General features: G+C 38.7%; 1 protein-coding gene across 3 annotated transcripts in view; it reads left to right on the top strand.

Annotated features, from left to right (window-relative positions):
- The window catches only part of TRPS1 (transcriptional repressor GATA binding 1), a 175,984-nt gene that overhangs the window by 6,981 nt on the left and 150,370 nt on the right, over positions 1-18,633 (top strand). For all 3 annotated transcript variants that reach the window (XM_074145532.1, XM_074145530.1, XM_074145531.1), the window contains exons 2-3: positions 295-1,223; positions 12,700-13,829. In XM_074145532.1, the coding sequence (XP_074001633.1) occupies positions 295-1,223; positions 12,700-13,829 (2,059 nt within the window). The remainder of the gene's footprint in view (positions 1-294; positions 1,224-12,699; positions 13,830-18,633) is intronic.

The raw sequence follows: 18,633 nt of genomic DNA, 5'->3' as shown, positions 1-18,633 counted from the left end.
TCTTCTGAAAAGACAGTGAAACTTCAAATTCACTCACTCTGATGGCAGTGCTTTTGTAGGCTTTAAGTTAAGTTCAGTATCCATGTGATCCTTTTTTTAAATGTAAAGTTCCAGTTTACTGCATAGTTTAAAAACCTGTTTGAGAAAAACTTTCTGAAAAGTTGATGTATTCATATAGTTCAGAATGCTTTAAAAAGTGCCAGGTTTATAATCTGTTTTATATCTTGAATAATTCTATAGGGTTTTTTGCTTTTTTCTTTCTTTTTTTTTTTTTCTTTCTTTTTTCTGTGGTAGATATGGTCCGGAAAAAGAACCCCCCTCTAAGAAACGTTGCTAGTGAAGGTGAGGTACAGACCCTTGAGTCTACAGGTACTGAAAGTGAAGAGTCTGGAAGGAAAAAAGAATTTTCCTCAGAGCAGATGCAAGAAAACACTGACCAGAGTGATGCAGCAGAGTTAAATAACAAGGAGGAGCTTTGCACGCATGTCCAAGAGCCATCTTCCAGCATTAAAAAGGACTTGAAAAGCTCAGTGCTGAGTGAAAAGGCTGGCTTCAATTATGAAAGCCACAATAAGGGAGGAAATGTTCCATCCTTCCCTCATGATGAGGTGACAGACAGAAATATGCTGGCTTTCTCATCTCCAGCTGTTGGGGGAATCTGTGAGCCCTTGAAGTCTCCTCAAAAATCAGATGCAGATGACACCCAAGATGTGGTCTGTACCCCATCAGGAGATGCAGCGGAGACAAATGAGGAGCATCAGATGTCGCCAAAAGCTTCAGATGAAACAGTGCAAGTGCAAAGTGGTCAAACTGATGGCCAAGGCTCAAGCCCGGTCCCCATGGCCTCAAAAAACCCACAAGTGCCTTCAGATGGGGGTTTAAGGCTGAACAAATCTAAAGCAGATTTGTTGGTAAATGATAACCCAGATACAGCGCCTCTGTCTCCAGAGCTTCAGGACTTCAAATGCAACATCTGTGGATACGGTTACTATGGGAACGACCCCACAGATCTCATCAAACACTTCCGCAAGTACCACCTAGGACTGCACAACCGCACCAGGCAGGATGCTGAGCTCGACACTAAAATTTTGGCTCTCCACAACATGGTGCAATTCAGCCACTCCAAAGAGTTCCAGAAAGTCAACCGCACTGTGCTTTCAGGAGTGCTGCAGGACATCAATTCCCAGAGGCCGGTCTTATTAAATGGGACTTACGATGTGCAGGTTTGTATTTTCCCAGCCTTCCCCCTTCTGCTTGCCTTCTCGGCTGCAAAGTCCGTTTATTCGCAAAGCCTCTCCTACCTATGCAATCAAAGTATTTCATATAACCTGCTTAAGCCTTAAGAACCATTTTGGTCTATTTTAGCCAGGCTTTCTGCAGGTTTGTTGAGCATCTTGTACAGTAGAGGAGTACTCGGCTTTTTGACCAGTGATATTTCTGTGTACGATTTAGTCGTTACGGTAATCAACAACAAAAGATCTTATTCAGCATACAGGCAAATTGCTGAATTGGTAATCATATCTGAAGGATTTGCTGTCACGGAAAGAAAAGAGCAAATAATAATGAAAAATAACAACCAGACAGACAAAAGACAGCAGCTGGAAATTAAAAATGTAATCCTAAATTATCAGCTGCCGGGAGTCAAGATTTGGCTTATTGATTCTTTATTAAGATAAAATAAATGGCAAGTCTTGGCAACTCTAAAGTTGTCTGGTGCCAGAAAAACAGGATACACAATGGGTATTTAAAACACTTCAAAAAGTAACAGTAACCCATGCCGTCCTTCATGTTAGTGAGCGTGCAAGGGAAGGACTATTGCCTCAGTCATTTTCTCATCTAGTTGGAGCAGGGGAAAAACTACAGATACTGCTGTAAAAAGAAAAAAAAATGTCTTTTTTTTTACCATGAAAGAGTGGACTTGAGAGCTTTTTCATGGAGTCTGTGTTAGTTTCTTATCAGCTAATATTTAATCAGTTTTAAAAAAATAACGCTTTTAAAAAAGAAATTCTCTCATGAATGAGCTGAGAGATGTGGTGGGGTACCTCAATATTCTGTGATATAACAATTCAGATTTTAAGGAAAAAAAAATGCAACAAAGTTTGCAAAATGAGTTCAAATGTCCATCCAATTTCAAGTGTATGTGTGCACAGGACATTATCTTCCACCTGGTATTAATCAGCAGACAAAACTCAGGGGAAGTTAAAATAAAAAGGTAGAAGGTGGAAAATATTTAATAATGCCTGCAGAGACTTTAGCTATAGGAAAGAAATTTTGCAAAACAGGTTAAGATGGCTAACATCTAACTTCAAGTAAGAAGCTGGAACCGAAACACAAGTCAGGAACTTGAAGCTTTTAAAGTGATTTAAACTTTTCCTCTTTTTTCAGAAACTGTACGACTTCTTTGTGGAGCAGCAAATCAAACTAAGGTTGTTACTATGCGTAAAAGCTGCAATCTTTGAACTGCTGTCTTATTAAAAGATCACTTCACTGTCTTGTGTCAGACACTCTCTCCTGTCAAACTGTGATTAGAAAGCAAATACGTGATTTAGTTAAAAGAGTTTAGAAGTGAATAATGTCAGAATGTGAAATGATGGTTTATAATTAGCACATAGTATGATGTTAATACCTGGATTTCCTGCTATAGTTTCAGTTTGCTGACTCCGGGGACAGCATCTTAGAGCAACTGATCCATGCTGTCAGGAAGACATTCAAACTGGAACAGCTCAGGCATACAGTATAGAGGAATTCGAGTTTCTAAACACACTTTCATTTCCTCCAAACAATTGTTTCGTTAGGTCCTTAGTTATTTATAGGAAAGTTTATGCTTGATTAGAATGATCTGGACACTTTTCCTATGCAGTGTGTTCAGAAATAAAACAGATGTGTGAGCTATCTCAGTTTGAACTGATAGAAGTAGAAATAAAACAGCTGAACCTAGACTATACTTGTCTACTAAACCCTGGCAGTAAGATACTGCAGGGGAGACAAAAAGCGGTAGGAAACAGCCCATAGATAATCTACTTAAGATCAGTCTTTTCTCAGACGAAAAACATTTTCCAAAATAGAACAGACAGCCTATACAATGTTGGCAATTTATTTTAAAGAAAAAAAATTGGATCTGGAAACTTAATTTTTAAGAGTGCTAATTTTCCCTGCCCAATTTGGGAAAAGAAGATTAAATAAGCTTTTGTGCCAAATGCCATACTTCATCACTTGCACATGCACCAGATGTTGATCCAGAACATGTCAGAAGATAAGTAACTGATTAATATTTTTATGCTTTCTCCTCCCCCACTCCCGATACAGAGCAGCTTTGTGAGATTCATAAACACAGTAGAAGTACGTTTGAAAATCCCCTTTGCACCCACACATGTTTATATTGCTACTACGTCCATTTTGGAGGGGATTTTTCTCAGGCGTCTGAATGGCTGGCATCTCCTGCCGCATCGAGGGATCATATTGATTTGAGCTCTGGTTAAAATTGGTTCAATCAAACTCCTGTGTAATGCGAAGAGGGAACTGAACCTGAATAATTGGTTCATCTAAACAATATTATTTTGTATAGGTACTGGGCTAAAGGAAAATAATCCCCTTGTAATTAACTTGAAATAGTAGTGGACTGGGCTTAAGATCTGATTTATTGATCCCCTTGCACTTAACAAACTGTTCTGTTGTAGCTGGGGTGGAAGTTATTGATGGATTTATGGTCTCAGGCCAGGGAGCTGGGTGCAGAAGCCAGAGGATGAAGATGACTGACTTTGATCTGGCTCACAGTGGTCAGTTGGAGACTATGGTATATAAAGATCTGTAGTAGTGAGGGATGCTATTGAGCCCCGTAGTCTGCATACATAACAAAAGCAAACGAAAAGCAACGGAAAAATTTCTGAGCGCAGAAAGAAACAGTATCTGCTATCCTATCTGCAGATAGGTAGGGATGTGGTCACTTTGCCAAGGGCTTGGAAGAAATCAATCAATCAGATGCGTTTTTGGACTTATAACACAGAAGTGCAGTCTGTCCTAGAAAACTTAACTCCCTCTCCCAATCAAAAATCACCACCCCCCAACCCAAAAGCCAGCTTTTAGGGTTCTTTTTTTGTATTGCAGTCAGCAAAACAGTAGGCATACACATTTGGCTTCACATCCAGGTACGCAAATGTTGGGACTGTATTCTGTAGTACCTAAGGAGGATTTGGCTGGGAACTGTGTAAATAACCCAAGCTTTCTGGCCTTACCACTGTGTAGATTTTTACTTGATTTGAATATTTAATCCAGGAAGATTTCTTTGTCTTCTTTGAAAATGTGATTTTGTTTTGAAATCATCTGTACTCTTTGTTCCCATTTTCTTCCTCAGAGGTTTTTGGTTCATTAAATTATAATAAATTCCATAGGATTGGGTACAATCACTGAGCCGTTTCTGGGAGATTAACTTTCTTGCCAGTATAGATTTCAGAAAACATTTGCTAGCACATCTCTGAGTTCCCAGATAATGTGTTAATCAGCTTTATTGCTTTTATCAGGATAATATTTGAAGTGAGTTCAATGGATCAACTTTTGCTGATGCCCTTCATTACTTTTTCTTCAAATTTAGTTAATTGATCAATCTCTATAAGCAGCTTTGTCTTGCTGGATGTTTTAGCCTATGTATGGCTTTGTGGACTTGCCTAAAGTAGTAGACTTTAGACTGGATCTAAAGACTTCACTTAAATTCAGGTGACTAAGCTAACAACTATGATGCTGAAAACCATTGCTTTGCTACTCTGATTAAGTCTCCTGTGCTTGATCTAATGACTCTTTAATGTGGAGTATAGAAAGGTCTAGAGACGGGCAAGTGGCTGGCAAGTAGGCAGGAGTCCATTTTCTGTTCCCACTCTTTTTTATGAGTCACAAGTGGGACAGCTTCAACAGAAAGACTGGAGGATGCTGTCTTCCACATATCAGCTTATAGTTAAGGGGTAGGTAGGACATTGCCCAGGGAGGGAGAAGAAATGAGCTTGGATCCCCTCAGACAGAGCAAGGAAAGGAGCCTACTTTTCCTGTTTCCTGAACAAGTGTTCAAGCCATTAGGCTATTGTATAAAAGGGAGCATGACCCCATTTCCTGATACGTTTTAAAAGAAAACAGTGTCCCTCAAAGAAAGGACAGAAATGTCTGCATTCAGGTGAGGGTTTCAGATGGCATGTCCCAAGGGAGAAGGGTATTCACACAGCCATGAATAAAGACATACTGCAGTGCTCAGCAGTTCCTACGGTTGACTCCAGGCAGCTTCATATTGTGTGTGCTACCTTTGAGGAGCTTCCTGCTCAGCATGGCCCTGGTTCTGGAACTTATTGTCACAGACCTACCTCCTCTTATGTTCAGCCATTAAAGAGAATCAGACTCCTGTCTAAAAGTACTAAAAAGTGATATTTCTTTTTAATCCAGCCCTCTCATTTTGATTGTTTCATGGTTTTAGATACTAGACTGACATATAAGATAAGAAAACAAACTTCTGAAAAGCCATGGACTGATAAAAGCCATCCAAAAGTTTCTTGATTTATTTCAATGAACCCAAGAAAAAAAAAAGTATTACATTATCTATCACACAGACTAATGTGAGATTGGTGGCAGATTTTTTCTTTCATCGTTCTAGACATCCAATTTTATAAGAGTTGTCCTATGCCACTCAGCTTAATCCTTTGTCATATATGACTATGGGTAACAACTTTTCTAGGATTTTCACAGCAACTGAGAGCCCTTCTGGATGTCCAGCTACCAGGCTGTCCTAGAAAGTGTCCTAGAAAGTGTCAGAAGTGACCACGCATGCAGAACCTATAAAGTTCTTCCTTTTGTCTCCTTTATAAATTGGTGGTGAGCTCCATGTACCTACAGAAACTTAGGTATATGTGGTTTTTAGCATTCCGGATTTCAGTATATCAAATTTGGCAGCTTTTACTGTTCTCATGTTAGAAGTGTGTGATTAGTAGTATAACTTATAATTAAAGTCTGGTCTAACTAGGATTCAGTTGAATGAGAACCAGTGGTTTTATTATTAGTAGCTTCAGCTTTTTATCATCCACTTTTATATTAGCAGTTTGATTGAATATGAAGCTGTGAAGCTAAGACTAGAAAAGCCGTAATGGGTCTGTAGAGGTACAGATGTAATCAGTATCCCTTCTTATGTTTAAGGTTTCCTCTACATTTTTGGTGGTTTTGGCAAAGGGACTCTTACAAATATGGTGAGAATCTAGACTGGAGGCATAGACAAGTATAGCATTTACTTTTGTACTGACAAATCAAACCTTCTTAAAGTTCCCCTTTTGTCATCAAGTGGGCTTCCTATAAGGTGGCATGGATACATAACTAGTTGACGTGAGTAGATGAAAACATGCATGTGAATGAATTTCATTTTCCTCACATTCTTAGACAAATGGATCCAAATTTTATATTTTTGGTCTTATTGACTTTAGCTCAATTGTCCCTAAAAGAGGAATTAGATCGAAATAAACTGACCAACTATTGCTGGATATGATATATCCTAATCTCTTGGACTAGATTGTGCTGTGCTAGATTTTGAAGGGTGTGCTAGAACAGAACTTGCATGAAAGTGTGATGTCTCAGAAGGCCTGTTTTATGTCAACTGTGTTGCAGAGTCTCCTTGGACACTTCCATGTTTGAACTGAAGGCTGTTGAGCTATCTTGGGTGTTGCACCTGCATGTGTGCATACCTGTTTATTTTGAGTCTTACTTCTGGATCATGATCAGGCTTGGAGACTGCCTTGCACACTGAGAGAGTCACACCAAACACAGGGGTCAGTCATCTCTTTTAAACCACAGACATGAAAAAGAAATGGTGGCAGGTGGAGAAATGGATGGTGATAAAACACAAATATATATACATTCATATGCACGAGCTTGTATGTATGTGTAAACATATATGTGCTTCCTTTTTTTATCTATATGTGCATACACACATATATAAAAATATGTGAAAAAGCACATATGGTCTTGTAGGCATCTAAATTCTATATTGACTGTAGCTCATAAGTAATGATTTATATTATTATTATATGTAGTAGAAGTTCTCGATATCCTTTCTTTTTCAGATGGGCAGTTTCTGTGGAACAACTGATGTGATGTATATTCACAGCCTTCAAGGCAAAGTTGTTTATGTGTTAATATTCCTCGTCTTTATGCCAGGGATATCTGGTAGTGTTTGAAGAGAGGTTAATGAAGGAAGTTGGTGAGACTGGTAATAGTCTTGGGTATATTTAAAGAGATGAACTGCTAACCTAGCCCACAGAAATGATAAGAGCTCAAAAACTAAAGTTGCTGGGAGAAAAGGAAAGCAGCTAGGTTTTCTTCTGGTGTAAATCAGTGCAAGTTTGCCTCGAAGTCTGTGAGACTGTTTGAGTTTACAGTAGCCAAGGAACTGTCTGGAAATTTTTTCTATACAGAGAGAGAATAGAAGGGATGGTGCTCCTTTTAGGTGGTAGATATTAGTCTACTAGCATTAGCTAGCAAATGAAAGTCTTGATTCTGTGTTCATTACTTCTGTTTTTTTTGCACATCTGGTGTGCTGACCTTAATTTAAATCCTGTTATTGTTCTGTTACAGTCTTTGTCTTAAAAATACCTTTTAAATCCTAATGTCAAAACCCGTACTGGCTGCAATGGCAACAGAATAAATCTTGAGAAGAATACACTCATCTTGAATGGATGTGACCCAATAGTGTGCTTTCTTGTTTTGGTAAATGCAAATCACCCACAAAGCCAGGAGCTTGTCCATAGTCTTTGCCTCACTTCTGCAACATACCCGTATCTACCAATAAGTTATTCACAGTATGCTAAATAGTTTTAAGAATATACTCTGAAGATTATCCTAGTTTTACATGCGGAGAGAGAGGGAATGAGAGGGAGTGAGTTCTCCATAGTGGAGGTTAGAGAACTGGGTGGTGTTACACAAACTTGCATAAAAGCCAGGAATCTGTTCTGGCCTGCACGACATGAAGAACTTCATAAATGTGGGATGGTTAAAATGTTCTGGATGCTGTATTGCACAAAGCAAATGAATAAACAAGAGCATTAGAAAATATTTTAGGATTAGAAGATTAAGAGTAATTGGCAAAGGCAGACTGGATGGCTTGGGAGATTGGTAAGGGATCCGAAGCCTTCAACCTCCTGATTAGCCAAAGATGTAAACCAGGTAATCAAAAAACGAGGATTTATTAACGTTTGATGTTCCAATGCAGATGGTTAGTCTAGTTTCTAACCAGTCATTGCAGAGGAAGCCAGGAGTCAGACAGCTTTACCCTGTGCATATAAGCCTTGCGCTTCAATCTTTTACGTGGATATAGGCCACTAGTTTCTGCTGGTGGAATTTTCTTCACGAAACGTATGATTACAGGAGCACTGGTAGACTTTGTCTTTCTTGGTAATTTTTGTATTTATTTTCTGTAAGCAGTATTTTTAAACTGCTTTGGCATAATAAGATTTAAAATTGAACTTTGAAAAGGAGGTGGGAAAACGGAGTAGGGTAGTATTTGAATCAAGGGCAGGTTAAAGACATTTAAAAAAAAAAAAAAACCAACTTAAAAAAACGGAAAGTACCTCTCCTTGCCCAAGTCTGTGTATTCCATGAAATCATTGTTTTTGGTCTGACTAATTAAGGTAATATAGACATATCTGTTGGAAACATATAGTGCAATTACACAGCTTTGTTGAAGTACTTGCCAACATGCTTTAGAAAGTACATCTTGAAACATTGTCAGTTATTGTGTTATCTTTTCTCCTCTTTCTGGCTATTTTTGGAAATGTGTGTGGTGTCTGAGGAGATAGCTCAGTTGTAATAACACGTGAACTTCAATCCTTATGATAAATTCTTTACCGGTTTTCAAGATTTTGATAATTTTCCCCATTAGTGAATGAATGTAATGATTAAAATTTTACTGTGAAATGTATTTCAGTTTAATCCCAAACTGAAACATGGCTTTGAAGAGCAATTTTTGAAGAATATCAGTGCAACCATCTCGAGTGGAGTAATGGAGAACTCATTCCAATAGCTGTCTTCCTCTATATAGCATAATAATACCAACTATATTGCCATAATTGAGGTGCTGCAGGAGTAAGTGATAATCCCAAGGTCTCACAAGCAAATGACAATGAAGGAAAGAACTAAATCAGGTTTCCGCAGTCCAAACAGATGCCTTTTATGTTAGGTTCGCTTTAAAAAGAGGATTATGAAGAGGAATTTTCTTCTGTGACTATTGAAGGAACTGTTGATGTGTAGGTGCTCATACATTTCCAGTGCAAGCTGTACTTGTACTTGTGACAGCCACTAGTTATGTCAACTGGCATTTTGGACTCCGCTGCTGTAATAGAATTGCAGAATTTTAGCATTGCTTTTGTTTAGTTCTGCTTTACGTTGGGGAGGAGCATCTACTTAAAATATGACTCTGTCAGTCAAAACAGGGGATTAGGTTTTGCTGGGATCAGAATGAAATATGGGAATGAATACTAGAAGCTCTCATTTCTGATAACATGCAGAAGTGTGGATATTAATTTCTAGGGTAGATATATATTTCTTTTCCCCTTCTTCTCTTTCTCCTTTATTTTTCATCTTTCTGGGGCAGGTCAGAGAGAGCAGGAGGTTAAGGACAATTATATGCCCAGTGAAGGAGTTTGGTGCCTGTACTTAGACATCGATATGTAACTGAAATATATGAAACTCAAGCCAAGACCTGAGCAGAGTGCATGACTCCAACCTAAATAATTCTATGATTCTATGAATCCAAACAGTTCTGCAAATGTGTAGGCCTCTTCCAAATTTGGCTGGCTGAAAGCTGAAACAGCTTGAGTTTATACTGTCATTTCAAGTGCTTCTCCCAATGTCTTTGCATGGAAAACAGTTTCTTCAGTTCTCTTTACCTGGTGACCCGCAAGGAGGCTTTCAGTAGATTTTGTTGTGTATGAAAAATGTCTTTTGAGTGTAATAACATTAAGATGATCCTGGGTTACCTTTCATGTACATGCTCTCCTAATAGGACACATTATTTTGAATTGTGGCAGGGTAATCATGGAAATGCCAGCCCTATAATTGGTAATCAATTACATTCCAGTGCTGTAAAGATTGTGTGTGTGTCCCCTGCCTTTGCAACAAGTTAACACAAATAGTGTGAGAATACTTAGTTCTGTTTTATCTTCTTGAGATGCAGGGAAGGATGTATTAGCATGGGACACAAATTTGCTATGTAGGCCACTACACAGGATTAGCACAATTTATAGAAATGTTGTGATTTACAGCCCATTGTATAAAATGCTAGTACTAATAATATGTTTTTCCAGTTCGGAAATAAAAGTAATTAGCAATGAACAGCAGCTGGTATTATTGTCACTCACAATTTCTAACTAGTGTCTACAGAGTGTCTGCAAAATAGGTTTGTTATCTGTAAGTTCTATGAATGGACAGTTGAGAGTAATGGATGTATTTACTCATTAGAGTCACTTAAGGTAAAACATTTTGGCCAGTGTTCTGTGCATGCATAGAACAAACATAAGTATCTAATTAAATGAGCAAAACCAGATCACCTTGCAACTTAGGTAATCACACAGTGAGCTGCTGTTATTTTCTGTTTACCATAATTCCATCAGTGCTTTCCTTAAGTTATCTTTCAACACCACTGAGACTTTGAACAGTGAAATAATGGAGTGGATGGAGACCTAAGTGCCAGACACTGTGGAGCAGGCCCAAATCCCACTGCTGTCAGTGGATCAGGCTCAGCATGGCTTTGTCTCCAGTTATTGCCCACCCTAAAATGAATAAAATGAGATATCTTCAGCAGTACAGAAGACCTGTTAAAACATCCCTCTTCCAAAGAACCTCTTCAAAACCAAGTTCATAACTTGATACCAGAACTTGGAGCCCCAGTTTAAGTGACAACGTTATTACAGTTAAGTCCTAGCTGTTTGGCTTCCTGACTCACCGTTGCCTAATGAGATAAGTTTCCTAACCACACAGAAAGCAATTTTCAGTTTATTTAAGAAAATGTTTTAACTAGCGTATGGGAATTGTGCTTTCTTTAAAAAAAAAAATAAAAAAAAAATTGAAGGCTGAATGGCAGCAGCTCATTATATCATGGTTTAGCAACTCATTGACTCACTATACATTGTTCAGTTCTGATGGGATACAAAGGATAGCATCTCATTCTCCGAGCTAAATGGCTAAAAGGCATTTACATTATATGCATTTAAAAATGTTTACATTTGTGCTCTCTGTATGTCTGAGTCTTTCCGTATGGTGTGATACTGAATGAGCAGTGATCACATGCTTGCTTTGTGGCACAGCTGTTGAGGAGAAGAAGAAAAATAATGACACCATTTGCCTAATGCATTACAACTGAATCCTGCAGAAATGTAGTAATACACTTACTGGTTAGGAGAATGGAAATCTAACCCTGTGTGGAAATTTTATATTCCCTGTAAGGCATCTCTTGGGTGTAAAAGTTGAGAACATGGCACAAGGAAGCTTCCACCCATGTCCTTGATGTAGTGGTGTAGACTGGCTGATGGCAAAGTAGTAGATGTCTGGATTTTGGGTGTAAAGAGGAATTATCTTCTGGATGCTTACACTGTTTCCTATTCAGGAAAAGAAGTAGAGCAGTGGTGACAGTTTTGTCAGGAGATTCTTTCTTTGGCCTTCAAACCAGTTGTACGGGAGCAGCAAATCTCCCCCTGATGTCACGGGCAGGTGTGGTGCACTCCTGGGAAGGGCAGGCCTGCCTGCTGTGAGAACACAGGCTTTAACAACGTAAGCCCTGGAAGCCTTGTTTCCTTCCTGCAGACCGTTTTGTTCACAGATGATGAGGACAGTTAAGTAGACCTACCTTTTTTTTTTTTTTTTTTTAATTAGTGATGTCATGGATTTGGGTGTGGTATGTTTCTTTGCCACATGCCATTTTTCTCCTGTAGTTTTTCCATCCTTGTTTTACTAAATTGAGCTCTGTGCATGAGAGGAACAGAAGATTTCCTTGGAGAATGTCTGCATTGAGTAATCCTTTCGTTTCAGACATCAGCCACTATGGCTGTGTTAAAAGGCGTCCTGGTGGATACTGGATACTCCTGTAGGAATGGTCTTTATAAGAATTGGTCATGCTCTGACCCAGCAAATGGAATTTGTTATTTCACATTTAATTTTGGTTTGCTCATATTTAGTAAGCAATTATCTTGGACTGTTAAGCATGAATATGATTAAAACATGTAAATATATAGAAAGAGAAAGACAGAGAACTGTTCTTTTGTTCCACATCTGGTATAGACTCCCAGCAAACTTTCCTGTCAAAAGGTTCAGGGATATGGGATCTGATGATTGCTTCTTCTATCAATGACACGATTTAGTGAAGGAAGGAATAGTCCTATCAGGGAACTCTGAGTTCTGGTCACATTGCATACATGTGCCTCAGTTTCCCCAAATAAAAATATTTAGTATTCATATGAAATATATATTCAGCTACGTGAAACATTTCAAAATCTCCAGCACAAATGCTAAATATGTGAGGGTATAGGTATGATATCTTTCTACATTACTAGAAATGGAAATAGTGGTGGTGGTTGATGAAAGAGACTTATGAATTGCTCTCTAGTTGTCCTTTTATTTATTTTTTTTTTCTTCCTTGCTATTTGACTAAATCTGCAGTAGAGCTAAAATGACTTCATTCTTTATTCACAGGTTACTTTAGGTGGAACCTTTATTGGAATTGGGCGGAAAACTCCAGATTGCCAAGGCAACACCAAGTACTTCCGCTGCAAATTCTGCAATTTCACCTACATGGGCAACTCCTCCACTGAACTAGAGCAACACTTCTTACAGACTCACCCAAACAAAATGAAAGCAGCCCTTCCCTCCTCTGATTCTGGTAAAACTTCAGAGAAAAACTCCAATAAATCCAGTCCTACTCTTCGACCATGTGATTCTGGAGACTTGGGGAAGTGGCAAGACAGAATCACTGTAAAAGCAGGAGATGATACACCAGTTGGATATTCGGTGCCCATCAAGCCAATAGATTCCTCTAGACAAAATGGTACCGATACAACCAGTTACTACTGGTGTAAATTTTGCAGTTTCAGCTGTGAATCGTCCAGCTCACTGAAACTATTAGAACATTACAGCAAACAGCATGGGGGAAGCCAGGCAGGAAGCCTTCACCCAGATCTGAATGATAAGCTTTCTAGGGGATCTGTCATTAACCAGAATGATCTAGCCAAAAATGCAGATGGGGAGTTAGTGACAAAGACAGAAAAGGGTGCGAGTGTGGCAAAAAAGAAAGACTTGACTAGCAAAGGAGCAGAGGACAGCATGGTGACAAGCTACAACTGTCAGTTCTGTGACTTTAGGTACTCAAAGAGCCATGGCCCAGATGTAATAGTGGTGGGCCCACTTCTCCGTCACTATCAGCAGCTACACAACATTCATAAATGTACCATTAAGCACTGTCAGTTCTGTCCCCGAGGCCTCTGCAGCCCAGAAAAGCACCTTGGAGAAATTACTTATCCATTTGCTTGCAGAAAAAGTAATTGTTCCCACTGTGCTCTCTTGCTTTTGCACCTGTCTCCAGGGGTGACAGGAAGCTCTAGAGTCAAACACCAGTGCCATCAGTGCTCATTCTCCACTCCCGACGTGGACGTTCTCCTGCTCCACTATGAGAATGCACATGAAGCCCAAGCATCTGATGTCAAACCAGAAACAAACGCCCTGCCAGGGGCAGAGGGGCCACTGACGCTCAAGGAGAACAAAGAACACTCATGCACCAAATGTGACTTTACCACCCAGGTGGAAGAAGAGATTTCCCGACACTACAGGTACAGTGAAGTTTGGAATGATTAATGATAGGAACCCAAACAAACAGCCCTCCCTTAGTTCCTTAATTAAATGTCACCGTTCCCCAAACATGAGAGGAAACTGGAAATCAAAATAGGAATGCGTATAGATATAAATCTTTACAGCCAGGGTCTAATCCAACATCCACTTTGTTTTGGAAAATCACCAGCTAAGTTGGTGGATTTAATTATACATTTAAACCTGTGCAAAGAAGAGGGAGATTTGGATTTGTGTGCAGATGCTGAAGTTCCAGCATATTTGAGGTTTGGTCAGCTATTTTCCACTGAGAATCTTTTAGGTACTATTTTAGTTTAGGCTTTTTACCAAAAAGCTGGCATCTTCATTCAGTAGGGGAACACAAATGCCTTTACTTTCCAAGATAGACTATGAATCCTTTCATGCTCCGTAACAGTGCTTCAATGTACTACCTTTTTGTAGTATTTTCCATTCCCAAGTCCAGCAACGCAGTAATTACTTTAAGAGCATTCCACTGCTGTTTTGGTGTTGGTTTCACACTGGGAGCAGACACTCTTTTGTCTGTTGATGTCATCCCCCAAGATCCTTTTGCAGATGCTTATTTTTGTGTTGCTGGTTTACAGTGTCGTTCTATTTATTTTAAATGCTAATGTTCCTATTTGGAGGTGGATGCAGCCAGTCTCCTGACTCAGTCTGACACAATGTCATAGTGGCAGCCAACTCCCTGCTAAACTTCTTGGGTCAGTTCCTGGGCTGTTGTAAACTGGCAGTCCAGTTGACATCAGAGGAGGAGCTGGCTCTTAGGCTTTGTAAAGAGCAACAGTTATGTGCTGCTGCAAAAGCGATGTTAAATATTAGAAAATCATGCTGAATATGTTAATAGTTAAGGCTAATGCGTCAACAACAGCGGAAAACTCAGTATCTATCTCATCTAAAAGATCTTTGCATGGAAGCCAGCTAGAATGAAGACAAAAGAAGATGCATTTTCAAAGCTAAAGCTTTGTTAAAAGCTCAAGAAACTGTGCCACGTTTAATAGATTCCAAGACATCCAAAATTAACAAAGGCAGACTGGGGCATGATACTTTAATAGAGATTAAAGCTGGGGGCATCCAAATGTTGCCCAACAGAGGGCTGCACTGGCAATGTATCAGGAGTCTATTTAAAAAAAAAAAAAAAAAAAGAAAAAAAAAAAGACGGAGCAGATTGCTCATCTTTAATTTGGAGCTAGGGCCCACGGAGGATTCAGGTCCCAGCATGCAGTGCCCCATTTTTGATCCAAGTGGGCCTGAGGGATGTTGTGCGGATTAATTAGTTAATGTTTGTAAACTGCTTTGAAGATGAAAAGTGGTATCTAAGTTCCAAGCATTATTATAGCAGCTTTGAGCCATGCTGTAGAACTCCATAGGCAGCACTTTGTCCGCCGCTGGGGCATGGCAAGATCTTTTTTTAGTGGTTAAATAACTGGAAGATTGAAATGGCTCCTTGACTGAAAAAAATACTTTTATTTTGCTGCAGCTGCTAATTTAAGTTTTAACAAGCATGCCTAGTTAAAATCCTTTTTCCCAAGGAAAGGAGAAGCCATGACTTTCAAAAGTAAGTGCTAAGTCTGAGATGGGGTACCAGTAGCTTCTCCTTCGGAGGGCTCAGCACCAACTGTTCTGGACTGTGCTTTGGAAAAATCAAGAGATACACTTAAGTGTTGAAATCTCAACTTGTTTGTCTAAAATTAGCCTATTCAGTTTAAGACACTTGAACAATATATTTTGTCAAGCCTTCAGTCTATGACATTATTGAGTACTCTGAGGATGTTGTGTAATTAAAGCAAACGACAACGTCCCCATAACTGCCAACTTCTTTCCCTTTCCCCTGCCTTCCCCTCTTTTTAATTTGAGTTTTGTTTCTTTTCTACGTGTGCTGCTGCTGGTTTCCCCCACTGTGCATCTTCTTTGAAATCACAGAAGTTAGTTCAGTTTGTGGTAGGTGCTCTGTAATAGCAAACACCAGCAGGTTTTATTGCTTTTCTATGCATAACCTAGTTTTCACTCTATCAAGCTAAAACAAATGGAAAGAGAGACTTTTGGGGCATTATAGCTCCTATTTTTATTATTAGCAGGCCTTTTCTTTTTTTATATAGAATTTTTGCATGTATTGGGTATGTATTTTCTTTCCTTTTTTGTATTTTATGAATATGGTATGGAAAAGTTCAGATTTTAAAAAGTGGAACATCTATAAAATAGCAGTGTTTAGTAGAAACATGCTGGTGTGGAGTCAGCTCACATCCTCGCTGGCCTTCTCTGTGGCTTCGTCAGAGTTTATCTCAGTAAAGCCGTTATGCCACATATTATGTATTTCTGATGTATTTAAAATGCTATACATGGACCTCTACCTAAAACCTGTCCATTTGTATAATAGGGAGCTGAATGGATTCTAATGGTAAACACGATAGTAAGCATTAATCTGGTGACAGAAAGTTTTTTGCCGCTCACATATTTAAGTTTACCCTTGATAATTTGTGAGTATTAGAGCTGGCTTTAGACACTACTTACATGTTTTGGTTCATGTATTTTTTGCCTGCATTTTTGATTATTTTCGGTTTTGAGTCATACGCAGGAACAGCATGCTTAATTTATTTTCTTTTTAATTTTGTTTCCTTTTGGCTCTACATCTACAATTTCACTATGTCTGCTAGCTAAAACATTTTCTATGTCCCAATATTATTCCTTTGCAGCCGTGTATTTGCAAAAGTATTAGAATTTGCAAAAGTGGTTCTTTCCAAGTTTTCTGTCTGCAGAAACGTATCCTGACACTTAATGCTCATTCAGAATTTCTTGACATGATTATTTGAGAGCTGTTCAGTTAAATTTGAAGTTAATGAATAACATTGCACTTGAGTTTACTTGTATTTAAACCTCACTAAAATGTGCTTACTCAAATAAATCCCCAGAAGGTTTATTGGCCTCCATTTTCTAGTAATTCTGCTACTACACATTTTCCATTATACCTCTGAGGAATCAGGTACTTTTCATGTTCATTGTGAAGCTTAATTTTTCCTCAAAACTGTCTGGTATTCTGATGAGCTAAAAGATGCCAACACTTGTAATTTAGATAAAAATCATAGTAAGTATTTGGGGAAATTTTGCATGTCAGATCACTTTGTCTAGAGATTATTTTCTTGCTTGCTCCAAAAGAATTAGTTTTTAAATTTTCATTTTTTTCTTAAAAATGAAAGAAGCTCCTTGCAAAGTGCTTTGATTTTTAATTTTGCTAAAAGATGTGGGAAAACAATGCATTTTCTCATTTTTGCAAAATTTAGATTTTTTCATATGAATCCTTAATTGTCAAAAAAGACTGCTAGAAAGTATTTGATCGGCGCTAGTAGTAATTAAAAATGCTATGCTGAAAAATGCTCTAAACTCCTTGAAAAAAAAAAAGGATCGGGTAGCGCTTCATTAAACAACTGTAAAATATAAAAAGAAAACAAAGACTCACAAATGAAATATAAGCTTTGGCAATGAGGTAGAATAATTTCTCTAATAAACAGAAATTACTTTGAAAATGTGGAGGACAGCAGTTACGTGGGGTTCTCTTTTGAAGTTAATCTTGAATTAAATTAAATTTAACCTCTTAAAGGCAAATGGAGTAGAAGGGTAAAAGGCAAAAGGGGACTTGGGTCTTGCGCGTCAGGGATGGGGGCGGTGGAGCTGCCTCTGCCCTCGCACTGTCAGGCAGCAGAAGCTGGAGCAGGGTGCAGAGAATGGAAAGAGCCTTTGGGACACTCCCCAGAGAAGCCAACTGAGGGCAAAAGTGTAAATTGAGGCCCACCAGCTCCCGTTTTTTCAGCAGAGCAGGAGCCTTCACTCATTGAACAATAGCAGCAGCTGCGAGGACCTTTTCCATCCTCCTGACACCTTAATTCACTGCTCTGAACTTGTTTGCTCTTGCCAATGGCTTTTGCTCTCCTTTCATCTCAGTCTTGCTCTCTGCTCTGCCCGTTTCCTCCCCTTTCTGCCCCTCCGCTGAATTTTCTTCCTTGCTTTACTTGCTCTCTTTCCTTCTGAATATTTTTTGCTCCCCACAAGCCTGAGTGCAGCACCCATCCCAAAAATAAACTTTCTTATAAGCCTGTTTCTTCATGAGAAATACTAGTAATTACTATATTCATAATGAAATTCAAAACATGCAAAAAAATGGAAGTGATACGACAACCGTGCCTTCATCCAGCATATTTTCTATGCCCTAGAGCACAGGAATGTCTTCAGGTAGTTTAAAAAAAAATTTACTTGTTTTGTAGAGGACGGTGTTTTGTAATACTTCAGACTAGTTAGAAGTATGTCAACAAGACTTAATTAACAACTGGCTAGCTTGAAGAGTATCACAGCCTATTAGAAAGCTGAAGTAAAGAACATTAAATCCATCAAAAAACCCCCATCTAATCTCTACAACTTCAAGCTTTTGCAAGGGAAAATCCTTATATCTTATAGCACCCAATTCAAGTATATTTCTGTACAAAAAAATAATGGTAGAATTTTATTAAGTTGTCAGAATATAACACTGTAGCAAAGGTTTGGACTGAATTCCTTGACATTTAATCTCGGGATTGGGGCATAAATATTTTAATGTCCATGAATAATCAGGTCTTTGATTTAGTTTGTAGTGAAAATAATAATGCTAAGTGACATCAATGGATGGGATGACGTTGCCATTCCAATGCCATGTTGAAGATAATGCCAGTTTATGGCTTGAACCTGCTGTTAGCTTGCTTGAGTGGTGTATGAGCAAGGTGACAAGAGGGAGACTGCTGTTTCCTT

The sequence above is a fragment of the Numenius arquata genome, chromosome 3 (assembly GCF_964106895.1).
Source record: "Numenius arquata chromosome 3, bNumArq3.hap1.1, whole genome shotgun sequence".
Lineage (NCBI taxonomy): Eukaryota > Metazoa > Chordata > Aves > Charadriiformes > Scolopacidae > Numenius > Numenius arquata.
Note: the sequence above shows the minus strand (reverse complement) of the source record. Positions and strands in the feature narration are given on the sequence as shown.